Source organism: Dinoponera quadriceps, unplaced genomic scaffold (genome assembly GCF_001313825.1).
Source record: "Dinoponera quadriceps isolate SergipeBrazil2010 unplaced genomic scaffold, ASM131382v1 scaffold1565, whole genome shotgun sequence".
In the NCBI taxonomy this organism is placed as follows: Eukaryota; Metazoa; Arthropoda; class Insecta; order Hymenoptera; family Formicidae; genus Dinoponera; species Dinoponera quadriceps.
Window position 1 is genome coordinate 227,798 of NW_014556124.1, and position 24,700 is coordinate 252,497.

Below are 24,700 nucleotides of genomic sequence, written 5' to 3' on the forward strand. Positions count from 1 at the left end.
GATATTAAATATAACAAGATTAATATTATATAAGATAATAAAACCAAATTTTGAATACACAAAGAATGATTGACATTTACCGACCTTCAAAATCGGGGAATTAATTTATACGAGTACAGATTTATATGATTTTATTTTTCTTGTCTATTAAGCGACCCATAAACCGAGAGAAATGCTTTTTATTTTTTTTGCGAAAAGTCACCGGATTTTTCAAAAATATAATAACTGAAAAATGTCGAAATTGAACGTGTGAAATGATGAATGTGTAAGACAGTGGTGTCGTTTTAATCTTGCACAGACAATGTCCTATTAATAATGTAACAGTATTCCTAGTGTTGTAATAGTGTTTCTCAAGCAGTCATCCATCAAAGCGTCTGCCACGTCAGTATTCTAAACAGATGTTTCAGAAGAGCTGAACTTAATTTTAATAATAGAGTCTTTGAGACCGACTCAGAGTCAATTCTTCATCAGCTAAAACGTCGAGGTGCCGCTAGTTACCGAGAGATCCAAAAGATTGAAAATGCAAGTTTTTCGCGAACTAAGCTCTTAAGACGAGCTAAAAAGTGCTTTCATTAATCACTTAAATTTGAATCGATTTTCTCTTTGAACTTTAATGTGAAACTCGAGTTTATATATATACTTCGGCAAAAAAGGGAGGCAACATTTATCTCTTTAGTTCTCAATTACAGAAATTTTTTAATCTATCTTTCTGCAGTTCAATTAACTACATCGACTGGCTAACATCTCAGCGATGAAAAAATTAAAATTCACAACTGAGCTGAGAGATAGTGTTGAAGTTTTGGCACGTCCTAAAATTTCCACCGCTAAAAACTGGAGGAATCGACACGTTTTGTACCAAGGTAGAAAATCGACGAAACCCCAGGTGTGAAATATTAACGACTCATGTCACAAGTATATATAATGGCTCCCGTCGAAATGCTTTCTCCGAGGAAAAATCGGCTTTGCGAACGTGTCGGAAAATCTGTCATTAAAGTCAAGACCGAAGGTTTTGACAGTCCTGCTCGGCTCTTATACGAGAAAGCGGGTGACGAAGCGACGAGCCTCCCCCGGGCGCGGCGAAATATCGTGGTGAGGGACGCGAGAGAGTACGCTGAATGCGCGTTAGACTATTCCGATATTCGCAGGTACCTCGGAGGACTTGAGCTTATCACTTATAAGTCCGTACGTGTGTCGCCTCTTCGCGCGGATTTGCGCGGCGTGCATGCATGCACGTATGCAGGAGCGCACGAAACGAAAGCTTGCGTGACAGCGACACATCTCCGCTGTTAAAAGTTGCATGCGGAAGCGGACAATATTGGCAGGAAGGTGGTACGGTATGGACGTGGATAGAAGCAAATAAGATTTACGTCGCGTTCTATCCATCATCGCCTACAGTTTTCTCATTGCATTCTCTCTCTCTCTCTCTCTTTTGCTCGCGCGCGTTCGTTCCTTCTCTCTTTTTTCTTGTTTTCTCTATCTGTCTCGGCGTTTTCATATCAAATATTAACGAGATCGAGTGCGTCGAGCAAATCGTCCTTAATCCGAAACTCAAATTAACCACAAGAATCGAATTTCCATCTTCCGACGAATCTCCATCCAAGTAGATGTTAGTAGCGTTACGGAATAATATAGGGCGTCGTATGTTTTGATCGAAGGAGAAAAGTATTCAAACGGTTCATGTATGTCTCGTCGTAAAAATACAAGGAAAATACAAAAGAGAATAGTTTGATGACTGTTATTTAATTTGTTTCTTTTTCAGCTGTGTTAACTGCCTCTGAAAATCATCGGACACACACAGAGAACTTGTTGGAGCAAATTGACCATTAAAATCTGAGGCAGCCTGTACACCGGGAAAAATTTCCTTCATCTCGGCGCTGCCGCGCGAAATGAAATAATATCTAAACGTCTCTAGAGCGAAAACGACGTCAGTTGCACTGACGAGCACGAACGAATTACCAAGGGGGATCGCTACGTTTACGAGCATTAAGGATCTTTCGCGGAAGAATTAGCGCCGTCGCGATGCGATGATATTGTAGCGCGCAGAATTCTCGATTTACGATAAAATCTTCGCGCGTAATATTGCGCGCTTAATAACGGTCTTTGCGCGGAAAAGAAGCAAAAGACGAATTAAGGGAGAACGACAGGAATTCGTTATGTATGAATTTTCTTTGCCGCGATATCCGGATTAGTTTAAGCGTTATTGAGTCCTTTCTCCTACTCCCTTCTATCAATTTTAATTCTTCCCGCGAGATAATACAGCTTCAGTGAGAGAATTAAGATATGTTACGGTGAATTCCTTTTTGGTTCATAGTGCACACTTAATTATAACATCATACTTAGCGTTATACGGAGGAAAATTAGATCACATTTATCCAATTGCTCGGACGGAGTACAAATCGCGGTTAATTTGTCGGAAATAGAACGAGAATAAAGAGAAATTCCCGAAATATTTTTGAACAAATTGGTCATTTCAAATATAGAGGATGAAGGGAAAATTTAAATGAGGGAATATTTCGGAGAAAATCACGCATTCGATTTCTCTCCTCTCTTTCTCTGAAAAACGCATGATATTTCTTTTCCTCTCGCTTCCCTTCGAAACAGCATCTATACGTGCCAATCGCAATCGGCGTTAATCTGCGATGTGAGCGGTGTGCGTAAAATACAGTTTCGCCACAATACACTCATACCGCAGCCTTGCGATCGAAGGATGGAAAACCAGACCGAGCTCACTGACAAGCCATTTATAAAAATATTTTCAACTAATGCCCGCCTTCGAAAGTTAGGCGTTCGATCTCGCAGAATCGAATTCCCTTAAAATACATTTCAATCCATCTACATTTTCACGGCGATTACATTCTCATACGCGGACCGGCGCAGTCCTGCGGTGATAAAATGAGCCGGAATTGAGCCTCAAAATTGATGGATGTGTTTGTGAGAACTATCTTTTTTCATCTTCCATCTTTCCCAAATATTTCGTCGGAACGTTTTGGGGATATTGAAAAGTTTTGTCTTTTTTTTTTTTTTTCGAATGAATATAAATGTCGAGTACATTACCGCGATCTAATTTTCGGACCGTTCATCATCGCGCGGTAATTCATCTGTCTAATTTATGTTAAGCTAATGTTGCCGAGCGACAATAATTAGTGTCAATCATTAGCGTTGACGAGGGAAATTCCTGAAATTCAGGTGCGATCCCTCGACTCCACGTTTTTAGGCATACAACTAGACCCAGTTTCCAAGCGGCTATTATTCATTCGATCGCCGAGTCTATCAAAATTCCATCATAACCGACGCCTCCGAAAGTTCCTCCAAGATTTTACGAGGACACGACCTCCGTTCGAGCCAAAATTCCATAAATTAGTGGAGAAAAGTTAGGGGAATATCCTAAAAGTGTTGTTATCCAGTGACTCGATCAACCAACTCGATCGGGAGTCCCGACGAAATCGAAATCCCGAGGAGATTCTTTTTCTGCAGCGGGAGCTTTAGTCGGGAAGCGCATCATAAAATTTTCACCCAAGTCGAATATAGGACAACACTTTTAAGACCCTGCGCGATGGAAGAAGTATTTTCATCAATCTCAAAAGCTGTGGAAGCCTACTTTCGAATTATAACTCGAACTTTTTGACGCGGGAGTGTATGCAGGCAAATTAAGTTGCAATACGACTCGCGCACGATGTAATCGAATACGACACGTCAACGCGAAAATAATTCAAGATCGCATCCCCCCGTTGACACAATCTCGATACGTCACGAACGTATTGAAATTAGGATGTTTCCAGTTCCGACACGACGGAACTAATTCTCCTATCCTTTCTTCACATAAATATCCTTCCGAGAGTTTCACGACACCTACGCTTCAGAACTAATATTCGATATTCTGTCCGACTCGACGAAATAATCGAATAGTCGTCACGATTGAAGCGATGAGGTCGGTAAGTCACGAGACGAATGACGCGGATTTTTCCATGCGAAGTCCAGCTTCCTCGTTCGACGAGTCAGCCGACGATAAGTTATCGTCACGGCAAGACGGGCGGGAGAGGTCACCGACTCGCAACGGAAAGATGCCGTTGACGGAAACGTCAATTAATTACACAAAGCTGCCGGAGCGGAATGTATCTGCGAATTCAGCTCGCAACGACCTGGCAGATGCAGCCGCAACGCGCGCACATTAGAGCGTGTAACGGGATGAAAGCCCGCGCGAGGCCAACGCACGTCTGGCACATCGGTCGATGTTCAAGAGTTACCGCCTCTATCTCCCCCCCCCCTCTCTCTGACGCGTAAAATTTATGGCACGTAATATCATTACGTCGAATCGCCCGCGATTCCATTCGCGCCGCGGGATTCGCGCGCGCGCGCGCGTTACATACGACCGCTCGAAGAAAAAGCGCAATATCCGTCCGCTCGGAATTCGCGTGCTAAAATAAAATTATCCGGCGGCGGCGGCGTACTCTCACGCATTATATACTAGTCCGCGCATAATATATCGGGTATCCCGCCGTGTAATGTAGGTATCGGATAACTGTCAGACAGATATAGCGAAAGTTTCGTCTCCCCGCGCTTAAGACGCGCTTAAGCGATTTCGCGTTTCTCGGAGGATAACGCAGATGTTAGTTTTGCGTTCGCGGTGCGGAGCAGAGCGTAGCGCGGCTGATGCGCGGCGAACGCGCGCCGCATTTCGCATTAATGTATTCCTTGTGCATCCCCCTGCCGCTTTCCTCTCCCCCTCTTCAACCCCTACAGCCACGTGGATTTAACGCGGATTCGTAATAATTTATCTTCCGTTTAGGACATTTAAAGTAAAGTTTAAGTTCTTCTCGGAGACGAGAGACGCGGGCGGGCTGGGAGAAACGTGCGATTGTTTCGCTCGACGATAATGCGCCGCGTAAATAGACAGTGCCAAGGACAATTTAACCCCGCTGCCGAGACAACGGAAATTGCGAGGGGATCAAAGCAACGTCTGATTGCCAATTAGACGATTCAACCAACTTCCGTTTCGTCCCGGCGCGGCGCCGCTCGGAAAATCGCGGACGCGATGGGCGACAGTTGCACAACAGCGTCGTGAGTTTGATAAGAAACAAATAAGCGAGCTTATCTCTCTCTCTCTGCTCGGCTGTGCTACATACAACCGAGACGACGATGTGCGTTTGCAATTTTACGCGCGGTACGTAGAGCGTGAAACGGCCGCATTTTCGGTCGACTTGTGCGTGTACAATTTGGTAAAAAGTTCGATCAATTTCTGGAATATGAAGTTCCGAATTAACTGTCGCAGACACTCTGTGTACCGTGCGTGATGTATAATTTCTATCAGCGTTGTGATCCCCGCATGAAGGCTTCACCGCATGATTCTCATCGTATTTCGAATTTATGGCATTGAATGGGAGCTTGATGCTTTTGAAAAGGGCCGAGGGAGAAATTGTCCGCCGCACCACTCTTCGAACCTGACACTTTTAGCAATAAAAGAGAAAAATTGGTCATTTCTGTGTCTCGTTGGACCTGTTTAACGTAGAATGCGCGCCAAGACGGTTCTTTTTTTTTGTTTTGTTTTTTACGAGAGAAAATTCATCAGCGTCGGGGGAAGGGGGGAGTTGAATTCTTCCGCAGGAATCCGATGTCGCCGCGCACAGCGGCGTAAATTGGACGCTGCGTTTAAAGAAAGTAACGAATTAGGAGCACAGAAAGGCCCGGTGTTAAAATAAATGGCAATTCCAACACTCGGACGACGATCGAACGGAGGTGGGAAAGAAGAAAAAGTGGAAGTCGGAAACTCACTGGTTTCATATCTCGGCGAAATAGAGTGGAAGTTGAAAAATTTCTTTGTCGTGGAAACCAACACACCTACGGAGACCAACAAACCTCCGAGTCCATCATTTCTCCGCGTCTGGGGCGGTGAAAAATGCATAGACATCAAAACGTTGAACACCGGAGAATGTAAAGAGGTTCTTTATCTTTCCTGAAAAATTTTGGCGCTCGGATTAAGGAGGCGGTTCTCGCGATTCAATCCGAGCGAAGAGAGAAGGCGAAATTAAATCCCTCGTAACTGTGACAAGTAAATACGCTCAATTCCACTATTTCTCTGCGAAATATCGCGATTTTGATATGTTTACGGTAAAACATCGATACGAATAGCCACAATCATTGGCCCTTGGTCATAATATGGTTTTGCGGTGAACAGTACGAAATTTGGCCGAAACTGTTATACGATCGACGCCGGGCTCGCCCAAGCGTAATTGCAGAGTGGAAGTCGACTGTACCGGCGAATGTCAAAAACGACATCCCGTCACTCCCATGACGACAAGAAGTCGTAGGAATTTCACGGTTTATAGAAACGGTTTATTTATCACATCTTGAACCGCTCCGCTCGGTATCTCAAGACGCTCAAGAAACCTGAATCGATAAACACGACTTCCGCGGGCGTGAAATTTTAAATACTCCCTTTGACGGGGAAAAAGATTTTCGACACTCGACCGGTCCTTGACTTCCACCCTTCGATCCGCGAGGTGTAAAGGACACGAAGAAGAGGAGACCTTTAAAGGAGCCCGATCCCGGGAAAATTCTATTTTTTTTTTTTTATTTATATTTCCATCGGCGTTCTTGTCTATCGAAATTTTCCGCGTGCCTTTGAGATTTTCCGGTTCACGATTGCGTCTATTCTCCTCGGTCGATCGCAGAGATAACGCGAAATGTTGCGAGCGTATTTTCCGCCGACGGCGGGATCAGTGGGATGTGGCCGGCAACAAAGCGCAACCCGCTGATGAGAGAGGCACGTCCTTCGGTCGGCGAGTCTCCAAGCTTGAGCGATTATACGTGGACGCTGTGTGTGAACGCTAACGACAGGACTCATTTCGCTTTACGCCCGTCGCGTTTACCGAAGTAATAAAGACCGCGAAGACTGCGAGAGAGGCAATCACCACTTACGTGTTCGTGGTGGTTCCGCGAGAATGGATGTCGGAGGTACCGGGAGCCTCACTCGTGACTGGTCATAACGTAGAGCACACGTACGTACATACACACTATACACCTACATGCACTGCCCCCCTCTCTCTCTTCTCCTCTTTCCCGTCCGCGAGGAAACTTATGATCGCGGCGTATAAATCACTGCGCTTTCCGCTGGCACGATTTTATATCGTTCTCTTCACCCCGGATAGAGTCCTCAACGTTCCTCTTCCTTCTCGATTCGGATCATTCTTCGCCGTCGGCGAACAGAGAATGAGAGAGAGCGATTCGTCTCTCTGCTCTCCTCCTCCGCTGCCGATGGCAACGCGGAAGAAGAAGTCCTTTTCACGGAACCGCACCGAATCTCTTACAGGTCCGCGCGAATAAACGGAACTACTGAAATATCTATCACCGTTCGCGTTCGATGGAACAGAGCGGTGCAAATCGCGCGCGTCGCGAGGCGCTCTCGGGTCAGGTCGCGCGCGACTCTCCCTTCACAGCGAGAACTCTCTCTCTCTCTCTCTCTCTCTCTCTTCACCTTCCTTCGCGAGGTCGACGATCAGCGAACCGTGTGTGCGGCTCGCAACCCGGCACGAGTCGAACTCGCTACCTCCTCGGGACGGTATTCCGGTGGTGGGTTGACGACGCCGCCGCCACCTCCACCGCCGCCGCCACCGCCGCCGCCGCCGCCACCGCCACCACCGGCGCTGCTGCCTGCCTGCCTGCCGAGGGTCGCGAGGGTGGCTCCGGCTTCGCGACTGCGCCCTCTCGGCTCTATTCAACCCATTACGTGCCTCGCACACGCGTGACCGTGAGACAACACGCGTCGCTCTTTACGCGTACACCAGGCCCCACGTATGTACATGTTGCATATGTGTGAGAGAAGGCAGGCTCTTTGTCCTCCTATCTCTCTCGCTCGCACTCTCTCTTTGCGTACACCCCTGGGTCCCTACCTATCTACCCCGGACCGCGTCTCTCGCCACCGCAACACGTAGCCTCGCATAGTGGCTTTCTACCTCTCTTCATCCCCCTCTTGCCTTTCGCCCCGCCTCGACCATGCTATATCTCGCAATACATCATCGTATCACTTTATGTCTCGCGTAACGTTTTATTAACCAGAAATCAAGTGCACCTCCTTCGATCCTCAGTCTTCCCCGGAAGGTTCCCTCGGCTTCTCTCTACGTTTCTCCAGCTCTCTCTCTTCTTTCCTGCCGCCCGAGTCGTCGCCCCGGTTTCTGTTTATTCGCGCTGTCGTGCAGCGGGCGTGCTATTTCTTTGGCACTCAACGTCCAGCTAATGTCGATCCGCGGTTCCACATGTGGCGGATGTCATTGTTGCTTAGAACGTTTTTATTAACTGCCATGTTCGCTCCGCTCTGATGTTCTCGATCCGCGAAGGGTAGAATGTGTGTCTCTCTACGTCGTCCCTTCATCCATTCTTTTCTCGTTTGTTCCACACTTTCGCAATAGCATTTTTCTTTGAATTTATATCGACATACACACACATATCGATTCGCGCCCGCGCGAGCATAGTAATGGGCCGCACAATTTTCTTCGTACCGGATATGAAATACTCTTTCTTCCCGATTTCGCCCTAGATCCCAGAAACGTATCCATAATGCGTCATTTGAATATTTTCACTATTTATTAAAGACTTCGGGAAGGATGTGAGGGCCTGGTTGAAAGAATCAGTAATATAATCCCTGGCAAGAAAGATTAATCTTGAAATATAATCCCTCTTTTTAGTTCTTGAGGATAATATCAGTGCTTTGTAGAAAAAAAAAAAAAAAGAAAAACACGACTCAACATGCATTCCGTTCATTAACAAAAAATGTGAAATATGTTCTCTTTTAAGTATTATATGCTTTGATTTATGCGGGATGTATCAAAGTCGCGCACTGTATCACGCCCCACCTTATTCCTTCCTTTTAGGTGCGATAAATTTTGTTAAGCCTTCGCTACCGTGGAGTCTGTATGAGAACTCATTTAATAAAATTTATTAAAATTAAGAGGTTTTCAAGGAAATGATTTTAATCTCTCGCGTTACATTTTACGCGTATAAAATCTTATTTATTATAATTCACTGTTAATTAAAGCATCTTTCTCTCTCTACGCTCCGAAAAACCTCGCGCCACCTGCTGAAGATTGAAGTGAATTTTACCTTGACAAAATTTTAATTCCAAGCAAACTCACCGGGATATTTACCGCTGAGAATTAAAAAGTCACGAGCGACGATGGCTTCCGACCAAATTTTCGATGAGAAACTTTTCCTTTAAGAAATTTGTAATGAAGACGAAGTCTGTCGTTTTTGGTACGTCTTATGTAAGAACCAGCAAACAATTACTTGTACGACAACACTAGAAGCAACTTGCAAGCTCCCTTGCGATAGCGTATTCCGATTGTTCCGAGGAGGAGCATTACCTTATACGTTTCAGAAACGAAATTTAACGAGATTTAAACTTTTACGAGCACCTCATTAATGATTGCATTTTGCCATGGAAATTCTACGTTTCATATTCTCTTTTAAATGCACGTTTATACATTATGCGTAGTGTTCTTTAGTTAAAGTCTTTAGTAGTTTATTATTAATCTAATTCGGTAATCTATATAAATTACTATACTCCTCCTAGAAATTCTCTATAGATTTATAATCGTTTTTTAATCATTAGAATATTGATTAACCAGTTCGGTTTTAATAAATAGACGTTACCCCTATTTTATAAATTTTATAAAAGAATAGTTTTATTTTCAAATGAAAGAACTTCGATAAGACTTCTCTTGAGCGGAAAATTATTTATTAATCCTCGATGTCTACACTTTATTCTCCAAGTTGAAGAAAATTCGCTTGCACGGAAGGTTAGACAAATTTATTGGAATTTTTATTATAATGAAAATTTACTACTCGGACAACGAGACAAATTATCCCGAGGAGAATGATGAAGGTATTCGACTTTCTATAATTCCGTCAAATACTCGTCGGCACGGGATATCGGCGGAGAGACTATAGGAGAATTAATGCCGCATATGTTCGAAACAGAGCCGCCTAACTGGCGGCGGGTGCGTGGCGACGACCGAATCCGTGGCTGGTCGCGGGTATATGCGTGAGCGCGAGTGGAGGTCCGCGGAGGGTGCCGGTCGGATGATATAGTGGATACCGGTCGGTGGTGGTGGCGGCGGTATGGTAGTTACAGATAAGGAACAGGTCGCATCGTAGAGCTTCCAAGGGGTGGTACTAATTTAGTAAACGGAGAGAGAGTGTAGCCGGCAATACCCACTTCCGGCTTTCGTGTCTGCAAAGACGGAAGTAACGCGCCGCGCGGAATATACCCAGAGATGCTTAAATTTAATATGCTGCCGCTATCCTGCGTAAAGCAGCCCTCACGCAATTGATATTACGAGCCGTAATTCCCCCCGACACGCGTCACAACATCGCGAGGAAAGAAATGTTGATGAATTGATAAAAATTTATACTGCGTAATTATTCGAGCAGGTAATGGGAAAAATTATACAAAATTGATCGGAATTCAAATATTACCTCGATGCGCTGTGAGAAATTAATATTAGTGTTTCTAATTATAATGTGATGAAAAGGTCATTATTATTTATTTTATATCATACTTATATATTATATTATATTATCATATTTTTTTATTTCATCCACTTTCTAAACTATTTTCTCTCTTTATCGGTTTTTCCAGATATCGATATTAGAGAAATATTAATTATTGATGCTGCAGAATGGGATCGTATAAAGCATATATATTTAGGTTTTCTTTTAATATTTATATAATTTTCCAGCTTATTAGATTCAGTGACATTTTCATATATTTAGTATCGTAACATTGCTGCTAAATATCGCTCACTATTTTCATAACGAACGTTATGATTTTGCAATATCAATTTTAGAGAGATATCCAAAACAGGGAGTTAAATCAACGTAAACAATTTAGCACATATAGAATACTTCAAAATCGTTGCCTAAAACATACCGATATATATCTCGTTTTTCAAACACACACACACACAATATTTTTTAATCGGTACTGCTATAAAATGATCAGTAATATCAAATTTAAAAGATTTAATAGATATTTCATATCTAAAATGAACGTATATAAATGTTAAGAAAATGAGTTGGAGTCATATTAACAAATCAAATAAATAAAAATGAACGTAGAGTAAAATTATTTATTGTAAGGGACGGAAGAGAGATTATATATCAAAATAAAATAGGACACCGAGACATTTTTACTACCCCCTTTAATGTCGTATATCTCCGATACCGAGATATTGCTCGACACCAAAGGTATCAATGTTGTTCGATACTTTCTTCGAGATCATTGATGTCCCTCGATATTTCCTGCCGACGTTAACCGATATTTTTCCCCAAAAACGCCGATACTACCTTGCAATCTCGAAATATCGTAAATATCCTAGTAACACGCGTGCGCGCGGATAACGTAGGTAAGCGTAGAGAGTCAGCCGACGTATTTTATCCCACACATTCGCATATATGCCCGCGCGCATTGGGGCAGGATCGGAAAAAAAGCCGGCCGAAACTCAGATTCGGCTCTGACGAGGTTCAATTTTCGATTTTCCGGCTCTTTTTCACCCGCCAAATGGATAAATGATGCCGAAACTAATCATTTTCGCGTGCTTTCTGAAAAAGGAGGTCACCCCCGAAATACGTAAAAACCGTTCGTCCGAAACTATTAGCAGTTGATTTTCACCGATCTGAAAATTCATCCTCCATCAGCAACGTCGGAGATATCGCAAATAAATATCTCTGCGCATTCCGAACGAGCTCTCACAAGCTGCGACTGCGACTTCTATCCGTCCGTCGGAATTGCAAATCGCGCATCATCTGACTCCGCTATTTGCCGACGCGAGGGATATCTCTCATTTATGCACAAAACGCAGGCAATGACCTGATTAGATTTGTCAGCCATACAGGCATGATTTTGTTCGTTAAATCCCGGGATACTGTATTCGAAATCAGCATTATCGATTGCATCGCAATCGCCTTGACGATTCCGCGACGGTACTAACGAAAACGTTCACATTATTACGGATCCCCGGGTGCAGCCGAAATAGCGCGCACACAAAAACAACGATCGATACTGTATCGCCGGAGCGGCATTTGCCGATATACGAGCCTCATGGTGGAATTCGAAAGTTCATTTTTCTGCGGTTCGTTGAAATTTGTTGGATTCTGTCCGCGCGGCGCCGCGAATTGGGTGACTATGACGGAACGCGGCGGATTTAGCCCTTCTGTTTTCTCCCTCGCTGTCAAAACGGGGGAATACCAGATGAGTAAAGTAGGATACTATGCCGAATGGTTACATAGATAAGGCGAGGAGTCTCTCGGAGTCGACGCAAAGTTTGATCCTCCTCCGTCGCGTTACTTTGGCCTCTTTCCCTTCGGATTTGCACGCGCGAGTCACATCTGCGCGTCGTGAAGGAAAGAAAGAGAGAGTGGATTCAACCGGGATCAACGGAATTCACCCCCGCGTTACCTCCGTGGTGTCGGCCGCCGACCCAATCGCGTGTGACAGAAATTGTGTCTCACGCGAATACCGAGCGCGTTCGGTATCGGTCCGAGATCCCGGTAACGACTTTACGTCACGACTAGATACTCGGGGGATACTCGGACGACGGCGAGGATCTCCAGTGGCGTTGTGTCTGTTGTTTGACGAGAGGAAACGGCGACGCGTGTACAAATTCTCGTGAAATATACAGAGTGCGGCCGCGCAGATGTACACAGCCGCGGAATCGTGAATATTCCGCGGGTAATCAGTCGCGCTTCAACGACCCGTCGAAATAGTCCAGGAATTACATATTACATGGCGAACGCTCGCGATAAGATTCCCCGGGATCCCGGAGGCAAACTATGACCGCGAGTAATGAACATCACGGACTGCTAATTACGCATCGTAAGCGCGCGAGCGTACTTTCGCTCGATCTCACTGATACGTTATTTCTTCCTTTATCGAGCAAAATTACGTTCCTATACATTGATTTTATTACCCAAATAATATATGTTACTTTCAAGCGAAGTTGTATTACTTTTTTCTCTTTCTTATTTATATGATTTTTATGTAACAGTTGATCTAATAGAGATATGCATAGACAAGAGCTCGTCGAGATATTTATACATTTCCTCAAAGATATAAAAATTCATGAGTAGAATGTACTTGTAACGTCGAAACAAGTTCAAGGCGGTGTAGGAATTTTTAGAAAGCAATGCGAACGACGTGATTAAAACTGCATATCGCTGCCCACGAACACAATGAATATCCCGTCTATGGCTGCTGTTCTCATAGACGCTCAATAATACTATACGTTGCACAATAGCTACTACATGAAATACAATTTTTTCCCATATTGACATTAGAAATAACGCGCAAATCGGATATTTTTTTTACTTTTTTCAATGTTTTCTTGTGCGTATGGTAAATTTATATACGCAATCAGATTAAAAATACACCTAATCAAGCTATCTGTTTGCTGCTATCAATTTCGGCTTCAGTATTCTAGTCGGGCGCAATACAAATCTAGTAAATTATGCTACTAGCAGGAAATATCGAAGCTAGTTGGCTAAAGAGGTGAGTTGGATTATTTCTATTGTTTTCTCACAGGTTCGAGCAGGCAAGGTTTTTATGCAACCATCTTTGACATGTTTAAAATATCTGCTTATTCGATTCTGTTAGAATATAGCAGAGATAATCGATTGGCCAATCCTTTCAGCCAACAATCTCCGCTACATTATTGAAAAAAATGATCTTCGTGTACCTTCTCCCTGAGAGAGCTCCTACGTCCCCTGCACTTGACAATCGCCGGTCGTAATCCGCGCGGCAACCGAAATATCCACGATATTTATAGGGAACCTTTTCCTTAATAGCAAGAAGCGCAGAGGGATACGAATTTTCAGACGCCGCAGCTGAATCAGCCGGTATTATGCAAATTCCGTTTGTTCGCGCTTTCGGCGCGCGTTTCTCGACCCTCCCGACGTTCCTCCTCCGGAGGAGAAGCAACGCCGATACACAGAACGGCGCTGCGTACGTGCCGCCGTAAAGCTGTAAGTTCGAGATAACGTGTTCCGGATGCGGGACGAGTGTTGCGGATGCGCGCGGGACGGGTTTAACGTGCGAAATATCGTACGTGATTTACGACTACGACGGCAGCAGAGGCGGCGGAATTTAACGGGAAGGCGCGTTTTTGATACGCGTAATATTTCCCAAGGCACCCGCAGTCGCGCGATACGCACGTATACGCGTAATAAAACATGATACATAGCGCACGTATGATTAGCTGTTTCATTAGCCGGCGGGTGCTTATTCGGCTTTTAGATCAGTGCACCGTGCATAACGCGTAGCTCCCAGCGAAGCGCGGGGGTTCGTTCTCTCTCCGTGTATTTTGTACTTGTCCATTCGCCTACACGCGTTTCCACTACACGCGTCGTTACGAGGAGTTAGCGTCATTCGACCTCGCCGCGGACGCCATTGCTCCGGCTCCGTTAATATCCGTGCACATGTATACATCTTGAAGGATGACCGATTCCCGCTGGATGCTACTAAAGCTTAGTTCCAGAAACCGTCGAGGAAACAAAGATACACAAACACTAACTTGGCCCACCGGCAAACCCTTGGCTTGGGATCGTTTTGGCGAGAGCCCTCTGGGCTTGAGATAATTAGGTAGCGGATTAAACGAAACATTTCTGTACCCCGGGTGAAGGTACGATGTGCCCGTTTCTTCGCATCGGTATAATTGCGGAATTGTGTAAACGTTTCCAAATTTTAGATCACGTCCGAGCCAAAATTTTCGTTCTAACCCTGCAAATTCCGTCGAACTTGCGAATGATCAACGGAGAATGTCGAAATACTTACAGGTTACTTACTTTGGTGCTGCCATTGGTTGCCGTTTTCCCCGTGCTGAGAAAGTATTTGTTTCATAATTATTTAATATTTGGTTATCTCGATGTATTACCTGCGTTTTTATTTTTCATTTTAATTACGATAAGCAATGTATGTATGAATTGGCGAATTTATTCAACCGCAAATATAGGGTGCAACAAGCAGATATCGAATAATTAATACGGATAAATAATAATATTAATAGCAGGAACTTTTTTATAATTTTCTTTTTATCTTTTTTTTTTCCTTGAATTTCGATGTGGAGAGAATGATAAGGAGAATAAAAAGGGAGGAAAGATAGTAATTGTGTGCTCAATAATATTGTGTTTACCAACGACATTTAAATTTAAATTCGGTATAATAACAAGGCGAACACAAATGAAAAAGCAAGCGTTGATAAATAAGATGGAACTTCCGGTCCAAGAAGCATTATTAGATATAAAAATCGGTATTTCCGAGATTTATAATAAATTCGAAGGCCGGCACTATTATACAGCGTATTACATAGTATTATATAATAAATTTATAATCTTAGAGAATATAATTAATTAACGAATAAACAGATTCATATTCAGGATCGTTAATTAGCTGTTTGGACCAATATATCTTGCACGAAATAGGTACAGATTGACGAGTAATTGATTATTCATGTAGCCACAATTATTATGTATTAAACAATAATGGACTATGTGTACCAATCTGAATTTCGACTTGAGTATCTCTATTCTCGGTAAGTTTATGAAACGATCGTTAACATGTTCATCACACATATGTGACGCACCGATCTCTCAGTGAAGAACAGCGTCACATACATGTGTGTGTGATATATTATGTATGAAATTCGCCTATTTTTAAAACATTATTTTTAAGTGCAAACATACACTATATTAAATGCTAAAAGTATAGCGTGGATTATAGTGAGCGATTTTCGATTCAAGCGAACGTGTTAAAATCGGAAATATCCTTCGTAATAAATATTTTGACATACCTGTGAATACATGATGTATCGCTGCTCGTGTCCTGCATCTTCCGATCCTGCACCCAGCTGCACTGTCGTGGTATTGACACTCGCGTAGAAACGATTCGATTGGAAAAACACGTATGGACGAAACGTGATATTGACGATAGATCGATTAAACATTCTAAGTCTTGATGAAATAGTTTAAACACACGAGACGGAAATAACGAACGCATCACGTGCTGCGGTATCGCTCGCTGACTCGGAACGTAATGACTCGAACACGGAAAGGTACGTGGCGTACGGGAGCATAAAAACAATCGGCAAAAACGGCAAATCGTTCTCCGCCAATTGCTCGCTTCAGTCGCTCGCCAAATGACCCGTACACAATCTCGGTAACCGAAAGATCAGACCAATCGTAAGATATTCCACAATTCTTATTTTAAACTCATTAATGTCATCTATTCACTTTTGTTTTAACGAAAGAATTGTGATTATTATACCGAATTCCAAATTTAAATCTCTGTTGGTGCACAGCATTATTGCTGTGCGTAAACAACTGTTACTTTTATCTTTGCAATCTCCCTTTATTTTCACTCCTTCTAAGTTTTCAGATCTTATCGAAATTTCCAACATTAATAAGAAATGATAATGAAAAATTAGTTATTTTATTTACCTATTATATAATCCCATTATTTATATTCAAACTGATAATTTATTATTTGTTTATCGCACATTCCCTTAGTTGCAATCGAGTAAATACGGATAGAGAATAACGAGATAATCGAATGATTCCGAAATATTTTTGTTATTTTTATTGTAATATTTTCTTATGAATAGCGAGCCAGTCGTCGTACAAAATGCTGCAAGATCGTTAGATCTTATCCAACGGCGCGATTTAAGCGGTGTCAGAATCACGAGCACGCGGCCGAGGAAGTTCTACGATTAAGACCGAATGCAGATAATAGTTATCAGCCGGATAATACGCATCTGGTGGGCGAATCAGTCGCTGGAGCGAGCGTACGTCGTCGTAGATAGAGCTTGACACCAGCCTAGATTAGGCTTATGTAGCAAGTGTGCAATCGGATCCGGCAGACACACGCCGAGCACGGTTAATGGTTCTCTCTATCTGTCCGTCTTTCTCTCTTGAGTGTTTTCGTCCAAGTATCTGTAAATTCTATAAGTTACATATTGCGGGGGAAGTTCGTTGTAATCCAGCAACTTGGAAACTCGTCGAGTGTCTTTGTGTATAGCGGAGCGACGAGAGGTCCCGCGCACGCTGCTGCATCAAAGTAGTATGAAATAACTTTCCGCGAACTTCTCGTTTCCTATCCGGTCGAAAATGATTTTCACGAGAGCCCGAGTTCCTTCAAGTAATGTCCCATCGACCAACTGTGACGTTTGCATTTTCGCATGAGGCTAATTTTCCAATTATACGGCCGCACCGATTCATACACGACCCTTTACGGAAAGACCGATCAACTTTCGCCAAAGGGAGCACGGAATTCGACGCTTTTTTTATACGATGATCAACGCGGGTTTTAACTGAGTTAACGGAAAGATGACGGCAAATATTTCATTCCATTTGTAATGTTTCGTTGTAATTTTCACTATTTAATATTACACATTTCTCGTTATAGCTTTCGTTCCTTTTATATTTTTTCTGCTGTGAAATTTACGCCCCTTCGGAATTCAAAACAACGCTTTTGTGGATTGAAGAAGGAGGAAAGATGTTATTTTTATTCGGTCGTCCCCAATATTCGATTCTTCTTCGCATACTTAGATATTCGTATAATATTATTCGGGTCGCAGAACTTCCTGTGTTTTGGGATTTGAGAGGCGGATCCTCCTCGTCTTATTAGGTTTTACAGTCTTTAAATTACTTGTATGTTTACAGCCTTGTGCTGATAACGATAAACAAACTCTCTTCTTTGCTGCTTTTCTCGTCTCGACGTTGCACCACGATTCTGGCATAAGGATCCCGCGTTTCCTAACAACCGATTCCCCTGGTGGCATAGCGAGAAAGCGGACGGAAACTAACACACAGGGCTGGCGGCAGTTCGTAACTCCTTGGAACTCGTTGGAACTGGTAACATCTTCGCTACTTCTCGAGTGACAACGGGTTGGAAAGGTATAAAGCGACGTCGTTCCTGTCGCGCCACCCAACACGCGTCCTCTGACGCTTTGATCTTTCGCTGCGACGCCATCGGGCATCGAGGGCGGGCCTGCTGGGGTGTTCTTTCCTTCCCCTCGACTGAACGACGGACGCTCGAACGTCCTTTTGCCACTTTTGACGCGGTGTCTTTGACTTCGTTGACCGAGACGACGTCGGTCGGGGGAAATGAAGGTGGCGCGTCAAGGAAATTCCTTCGCTCGTAAAATCGAATTTTCCGAACAACAATGAGCTCAATCTTCTCGTACCGGGCAGCCACGATGTCATTATCACCGCGTTGTGTTTACTTCCTTATCGTCCATTGTGTGCCGATACGTTGTTTCGGAGGGTGATCCAATTCAACGGTCTATCAATTTTCCGCCGGGTGTAAATCGCGCGTCCGTTTTCTACGTATCGAGTTCGCTCGAGATGTATGAACTTTGGATAGAGCAGAAAGTTTGATCAGTAATATGCTCTCTTTCTGTTTTTTCCTCCAATTTCGATTACATGCAATCGTACATTGAAAAATATGTTTGATGGGATCTACATGACAGACCAAACGCAAATAAAGGAAAGCAAATTTTTAGTTTTAGTGAACGATAAGTTTGGTTCTTATAACGAAAAATTCGATTTCCTTGAACCAAAACACGTTTAATTGTCCATTGTCGGGTAGATATCCAACCAAACTCATTTTCAGCTTATGATTCGACGATCGCACGTGTGCGGCTTTGTGTTATTGGTCGAGGGCGAGCCAATTGATCGGTAAACGTAATCGAATCCACGAAGTTTTATTTTCTCTTTTAGCGAGCGGGGTCGGTTGATATAACGCCGACGTATCGAATTGCTTATCAGTGCGCCGACAACAATTATTTTTGGCTCAAATGCTTCATCATCTTTGGTTGAATTCGAAACGTAATATTCACGCGCGGATATATTATCAGCGGGCGATTCGCCGCCAACTTTCACATTATTCGTTCATAAGAGGATAATTTCGATAAACGTATGCGCGCAGCATTTGATGCATCAGTGCTACAGGCCGCTTTAGCGTCATGCGGCGATAATTATCGCACGTTTCTCCGCTGTTCATTTAATATTTCAGGCTGTTGGCGTAAACAAAAGTGTATCGGATTTCCCGCTGCAGGGCGGTCATATTGACCGGACGCGGTACAAGCGTTCGCTCGGAATCGCGTGTGCATTAATAATCCCAATAAAATATATAATCAATCGTGGACAATAGTCGGCCCGCAAACACACGCTCTCATGAATACTCGCGCCTTGAGAGAAAAAGATCCGGTGCATGTTAATTCCTTCGGTTCGTGGAAATATTGTGGTCGGCGATTAATAAATAATAATTGTCGTGGATTATTCGTTTTAAAAATCTCCACGACAGCTGGAAAGAAAGCGAGAAAAGGAATATCGCGGCTTGAGGTAAAAAGCGAGAAAACGAATATCGCGGCTCGCAGGTAGACAGAGCGTGCAACGGGGAGACAGACAGTTTGTCGTAAGAAAAAAAAGAACACAGAATGAATCCCGATTTGTCTACGACGCGCATGTCGTCGTGACGTATTTTGCGCGCGTTACACTCCCATTATTGGAGCGCATTACGGAGGTCGCGATGCGACGGACGGGACACGGTAAAATGAACGTAACGCCGATAGGGTTGATAGATCACGCATTTCCCTGACGCCGTCGATGAGCCGGGCACGGTGAGCGAGCGAGCAAGCGCGCGCGCACCGGCTATTTCATTTTCCATCTCAGTGGATTTGCCGGGGCTAATCGATAATCACACCGCAGACACGCCCGACGCTCGCTGCGATAACAGCTAGCGAATGGAGAACCAACTTCGCCCTTGGGAAGCTATTCCGGCAACGGTTATCGACAGTCGGCAGCCTCTACATCAAGCGTGATTTTCTCGAGGAGGTGTTTTATATTTGCGCGCCGGTTACACCGCGCCTTAAACTCGCGATCTCGAAAGCGCCGAAATTGCCCATTCTTCGCGATATTTTCCCCAATTCGATCCTCCGCGCGAATTTCGCGTCGAACTCGATTCTCACGCGTGGAACGATTTTTCCTCGGCGTGTACGCATGTCCCGCGTACCATCGACTGCGAAAGTCACCGAGCGTACCGTCCGATGGTTACATCCGGTTGCTGGGAATGCAGTTGATCGCGTGTCGTTTGTGTAACGCCTGATCGAATCCGACTTCTTTCGTGTCGGTCAATAGAGTTTCGTGTTGCCCTGCAAATTGCTCCGGAAGCAATTAGCAGCGTCTGCGTATGCGCGTTATTGAAATGGCACGCAGCGTTGCGAATGTATTTTAAACGATATTGCAGAGCTCGGACTGAAAATTCGAAGAACGAATGTTCGATCGGCGAAAAATGAGTTTGATTGAATCTACCGGACAACCAAACACATCTCGATTGGAGGAAACAGAATTTCTGCCTGTAAAAACCAAATTTCATTCATGAGAGCTAAAAGTTTGGTTTTCTTCAACCAAAACAAGCCGTTGATTGTTCATTGTCAGGCAGATGTAACCAAACTCATTTTTCAATGTGAAAACAATCGAAAGACGCTAATTATTCAACCGTTCGATCCGTTCACAGTGCTCGTTGAACATTTAAGCGCTCGAATGGCTCGGAGAATTGAGGGCGTAAATAATATTCCCCGGGAATAAATCTCTGCGCAGATTTCCTCGTCGCAATAGATCGCTTAACTTCGCAGTTCGAACACAGTGCGAACTATTATGGATTTATGACCGATGAACTATACTAATTACCTATCGAATCGATTGCCGACACAATGAACTCAGTCCCGCCGAGAGGACTCCCGTTCGTCGCGAACCGTTTCCTGCGACTAATTAAAGTTATATCGTCTCTCTCACGTGTGAAGTCCCCTCCTCTCCGAAAACGAGGTCAAAGACCGGCCAGGTGACGGCAATAACGAAAGAAATTTATTGAGACGGATGGGGCGGCGCAAACAAAACCGTGAAAATTGCGGGAATACGTCGTTAACGAGGGGCGTCGTAAAAGCGCCGGCCACGTTGCCCACCGAAATCACCACTTTTGCCCCGGAAAATTAAGGAAACCCATCTAACAGTCAACATAATTTCCGACCTAATGGCCGATCAACGTAACTATTCGCCGTCCCGGCGTAGACGCGAAATCTTCGTGCGCAAAACTTTATTACAGATTGTTCGCAGATGTACGTCGCCCGGGGATTTGCCTCGAGACATGCGGAAACGTTGGTCATATTTGCGAAATATAAACGTAATTCATGAATTAGGCAGACCAACGTGGAAAATACGCGAGAAAAAAATACACGAAAGCGCCACTTTGCGAAAAATATTTCACTAATTCGAATATTTCGAATTGCTTAAAATAATCATGTACGATAAGCTATCGTTTATTATAAAAAAGTAACAAATGTTTTTACATATAAAGCGGGCCTTGTACACCAAAAAAAGTCGTCAAAGTTTATGAAGAATACGTGAAAAGATACAAATATACGACATTATGCGGTGTCGCGAAATGCGTAAAAAATGCGCGTTTGTAATTTTTCGGTATAAACTTGTTTCAACTTCTCGACAATTATTTCACTCCAATCAACGAACAAAAATAGTTATACCTCGGCATAGTTTTTGCCGCTCCGCTTGCAATGTAAGTATTATGTCAGTGTAGCGAGTTCCATTTACACGACGTCTTTCCTGTTTTTATTAACGGATCGATCGACCTTACCGGGAACTTCGATCGTAACGGATAAAGTCAACGTTGGAGTTTCGCGGTTTTGTTTGGCGGTACGCTATCGCTATGGCAACTTTGCGAATCGCTTGCGCGCGCGCATTTTCCACGTCTTCTTTTTCCACAAAGAATCGTCGGCGACTCGCGTGGATATATTTCTCTGTCGTGCACACGGTGCATTGACCGGGCACGCGATAAGCCAATTAATTAGGCTGATGTGTAACGGTTGCGAGTATCATCGATTCGTATCAATCGGTTGAGTTTGGACAGGCTTGCAGGTAAGGTCCGCCATCTAAAAGCCATTTAACAGTGCGTTAATTAGCGGAATTACTACATTAACGGTAATTAGAACGGCGCGCCGCGAAAGACGTGATCATTCTTGTTATTTGCATACCGCAAATATTCTCCGCGCGCGTTATCAATGTGATATCCTCAATTATAGAATCGAGTAATGTTACTGAGAGAACTTGCTTCACCTCGCTAAAAATCTTCATTTTCTGCAATTTATTTATAAGCGACATCGTACTTTACATCCAACTTTTCCGTTTCGACATTGCAAATCCAAGAAGCCATTCCAACTTCGTTAAAAAACGAATGAGACGACTCTCTCTTAGAGATTAACGTTTCATTGATTGAAAAATACATAGTCGGAGGGACGAGTTCGCCCGTGAAAGATAGTTCATCCCAACGCATCCGGGTCGAATAGACGGCAAGAAATCTGTATGCGATAGCTGTTCGCGCAGGGTCCTCGGATTTGAAAGTTTGTCTTTAGCTCGAGCTGCGGTATAAAAATCTCATTTGTACAGTGACGATCCGGGCGACGGAGAGGAAGACCGAGAGATAACGCGACGGTCGGAAAGCGCCAAGGAAATAACAGAGGTTGAGCAACGAGATGCCGATTGATTGTTATTACTTTCCGCCGAGTCCACCGTGCCGTACCGTCATGTTGCTCGCGAAGGCTCTGGGCGTTCATTTTAACTTCAAGATATTGAATGTCATGAAAGGGGAGCACATGAGCCCGGAATTTTTGCAGGTTCTTCGATTTACACCGCTTTTATCTCCGCACTTAAATTGATTAACCCTTATTATTTCTGTGAATAAGTGCGAACGTATATATATATATATATATATAATGGATACAATCTTATTGTATAAAAAGCTGTTTTGCTTTTTAGATAAATCCGCAACATATTATACCAACCATTGACGACAACGGATTTATTCTGTGCGAGAGGTATGTGAAATTTATATTTCTAACTCAACCCTTGAAGATTTAAATGCGCTGCAAAAATATTTGATATTTTACACATCTACCAGATTTTTTTTTATTAGATATGTTTTTATGTTATTCTTTTCTTTCCCGCTTTCTATTTTAATTTGATTTAATCTTTATTTTTATTTGAAAAATGTTATTAATTATTTCTGGATAATATGTATAACATATATAAGATTGAACAAAGTTTGAAGTATTCGTTTTTACTCAAATGTATTTATTCAAGCGATACTCTGTCTCTGATTAAATTTCATACATTCACGCAATTTGTGTATTATTACAGTCGTCCGATTATGGCATACTTAGTCAGCAGATACGCCAGAAACGATTCCCTTTATCCGAGAGATCCAAAACAGCGAGCATTGGTCGATCAAATGATGTACTTCGATGCTGGCAGTCTTTTCCCGAGAATTATAAAGTGTTACGTGCGTGTCGATTTTCATCTACACGATTGATTCAATGTTGTTTTATTATTTTCATGGCAAACTATTATCGTTTTACGTTTCATGGTCATTGGACATCGTTGCGACCACAGATTCTGCGGCTAATTTCTGTTTTTTTTTTTTTGCTTACATGTTTGTCCAGTATTTTTGGATCATTCAGTAATGTTCTACTTTTTGTATCAATTACTTATTTCATGCGATACTCGTGTTTTGGTGTACGTGTGAAAATTATCATGTAATCAGAATATTTATAAAAATTGTTTTCATTTAACGGTATTATTTATGGAGTTCAGATAAAAAAATGACTGATGGAAATGATCACGCAGATGCCCGTGATTCGAGGTATGTCTCATTCCGTTGACGAGGCAGATGTGGAACGAGTAGAGAAATCGTTCGAAGTACTCAACTCTTTCCTGGAGGGAAAAGAATTCTCGGCGGGCGACGATTTGACCATTGCCGATTTCACTATCAGTACGTCCATCTGCCTGGTGCAGGTGAGTACGTTCACGACTGATGAAATTCGAATAGTGATCGCGAACGTTTCAAACAATTTCGAGATTACAGTGTTTCGACTTCGACATTGGCCGTTACGATAACGTCGCTTCCTATTACGATCGTTGCAAGGAAAGCCTGGAGAAATTTGGCTTCGAGGAAGTGCACGCCTTCGGTGTTAAAGCGTTTACCGAGATGTACCACGCAAACCTCCAAGAATCCAGTTAACGCGGATACGACTATGGATATTTGTATGCGTCTAAAGAGTGGAGTAGAAGGAGAGAGAGAGAGAGAGAGAGAGAGATCGATAGTACCTCGTTTACTTGAGATCGAGATTAGACATGGAAACCCATCGTTACCTTATAGAATTTAAAATTCGCTTTTTACCTTCGCGAGATTTTAAATCGAGTTCTCACGGCTTTATTATAGTAAATCTAATAATAGTGTATCTTAGAAGAAAATTTTTATTATTACATATATGTGATCTCTGCTCATCTGCTTTTTTTTTGTATTTGCTTCCGTTAATGAATGACGCGTGAAATCAATAATATTAACTGACACGCTACGTACACTGACAAAACACGTACTAAATACACTGACAAAAGATTACAGTTGGTTTAGGCGCCAAATATATTTTATGGTGGTAGCAACATGCATTGTAAGGTTATTATCATTGATATTATAGTAACACGTTAGAAAAATGGTTCTCCTGATTATTTTTGTGGTTACGTTTGGTAAAGAGTATGTTTGACGCCGAAACTAATTATAATTTTCTATCAATAATTATATGTATCAGTAATC

General features: G+C 43.1%; 2 protein-coding genes across 3 annotated transcripts in view; one reads left to right on the forward strand and one right to left on the reverse strand.

The window, feature by feature from the left end:
• LOC106746733 (acid sphingomyelinase-like phosphodiesterase 3a) overlaps positions 1-15,925 on the reverse strand; it is a 59,271-nt gene extending 43,346 nt beyond the window's left edge. Inside the window, exon 1 of one of the 2 annotated variants that reach the window (XM_014623644.1) lies at positions 15,834-15,925. In XM_014623644.1, the coding sequence (XP_014479130.1) occupies positions 15,834-15,871 (38 nt within the window). In that variant the 5' untranslated portion in view covers positions 15,872-15,925. Of the gene's footprint in view, positions 1-6,915; positions 7,447-15,833 lie in introns of those variants that run through there. The other variant, XM_014623646.1, reaches the window with a different exon arrangement.
• On the forward strand, positions 5,504-24,689 carry LOC106746736 (glutathione S-transferase 1-1-like). The gene is made up of 6 exons (XM_014623654.1): positions 5,504-6,046; positions 22,498-22,724; positions 22,867-22,925; positions 23,248-23,389; positions 23,734-23,901; positions 23,972-24,689. Exons 2-6 carry the CDS (start codon positions 22,584-22,586, stop codon positions 24,125-24,127), a joined length of 666 nt encoding a protein of 221 aa, XP_014479140.1. The 5' UTR covers positions 5,504-6,046; positions 22,498-22,583; the 3' UTR covers positions 24,128-24,689.
• The last annotated feature ends 11 nt before the right edge of the window (positions 24,690-24,700 follow it).

Excerpts from the sequence above, each read along its gene's own strand:
- LOC106746736 (XM_014623654.1), top strand. The coding sequence starts at position 22,584 with ATGCCGATTGATTGTTATTACTTTCCGCCGAGTCCACCGTGCCGTACC. Across the intron at positions 22,926-23,247 it reads GGATTTATTCTGTGCGAGAG|TCGTCCGATTATGGCATACT; the intron begins GTATGTGAAATT and ends GTATTATTACAG. Across the intron at positions 23,902-23,971 it reads CGTCCATCTGCCTGGTGCAG|TGTTTCGACTTCGACATTGG; the intron begins GTGAGTACGTTC and ends TCGAGATTACAG.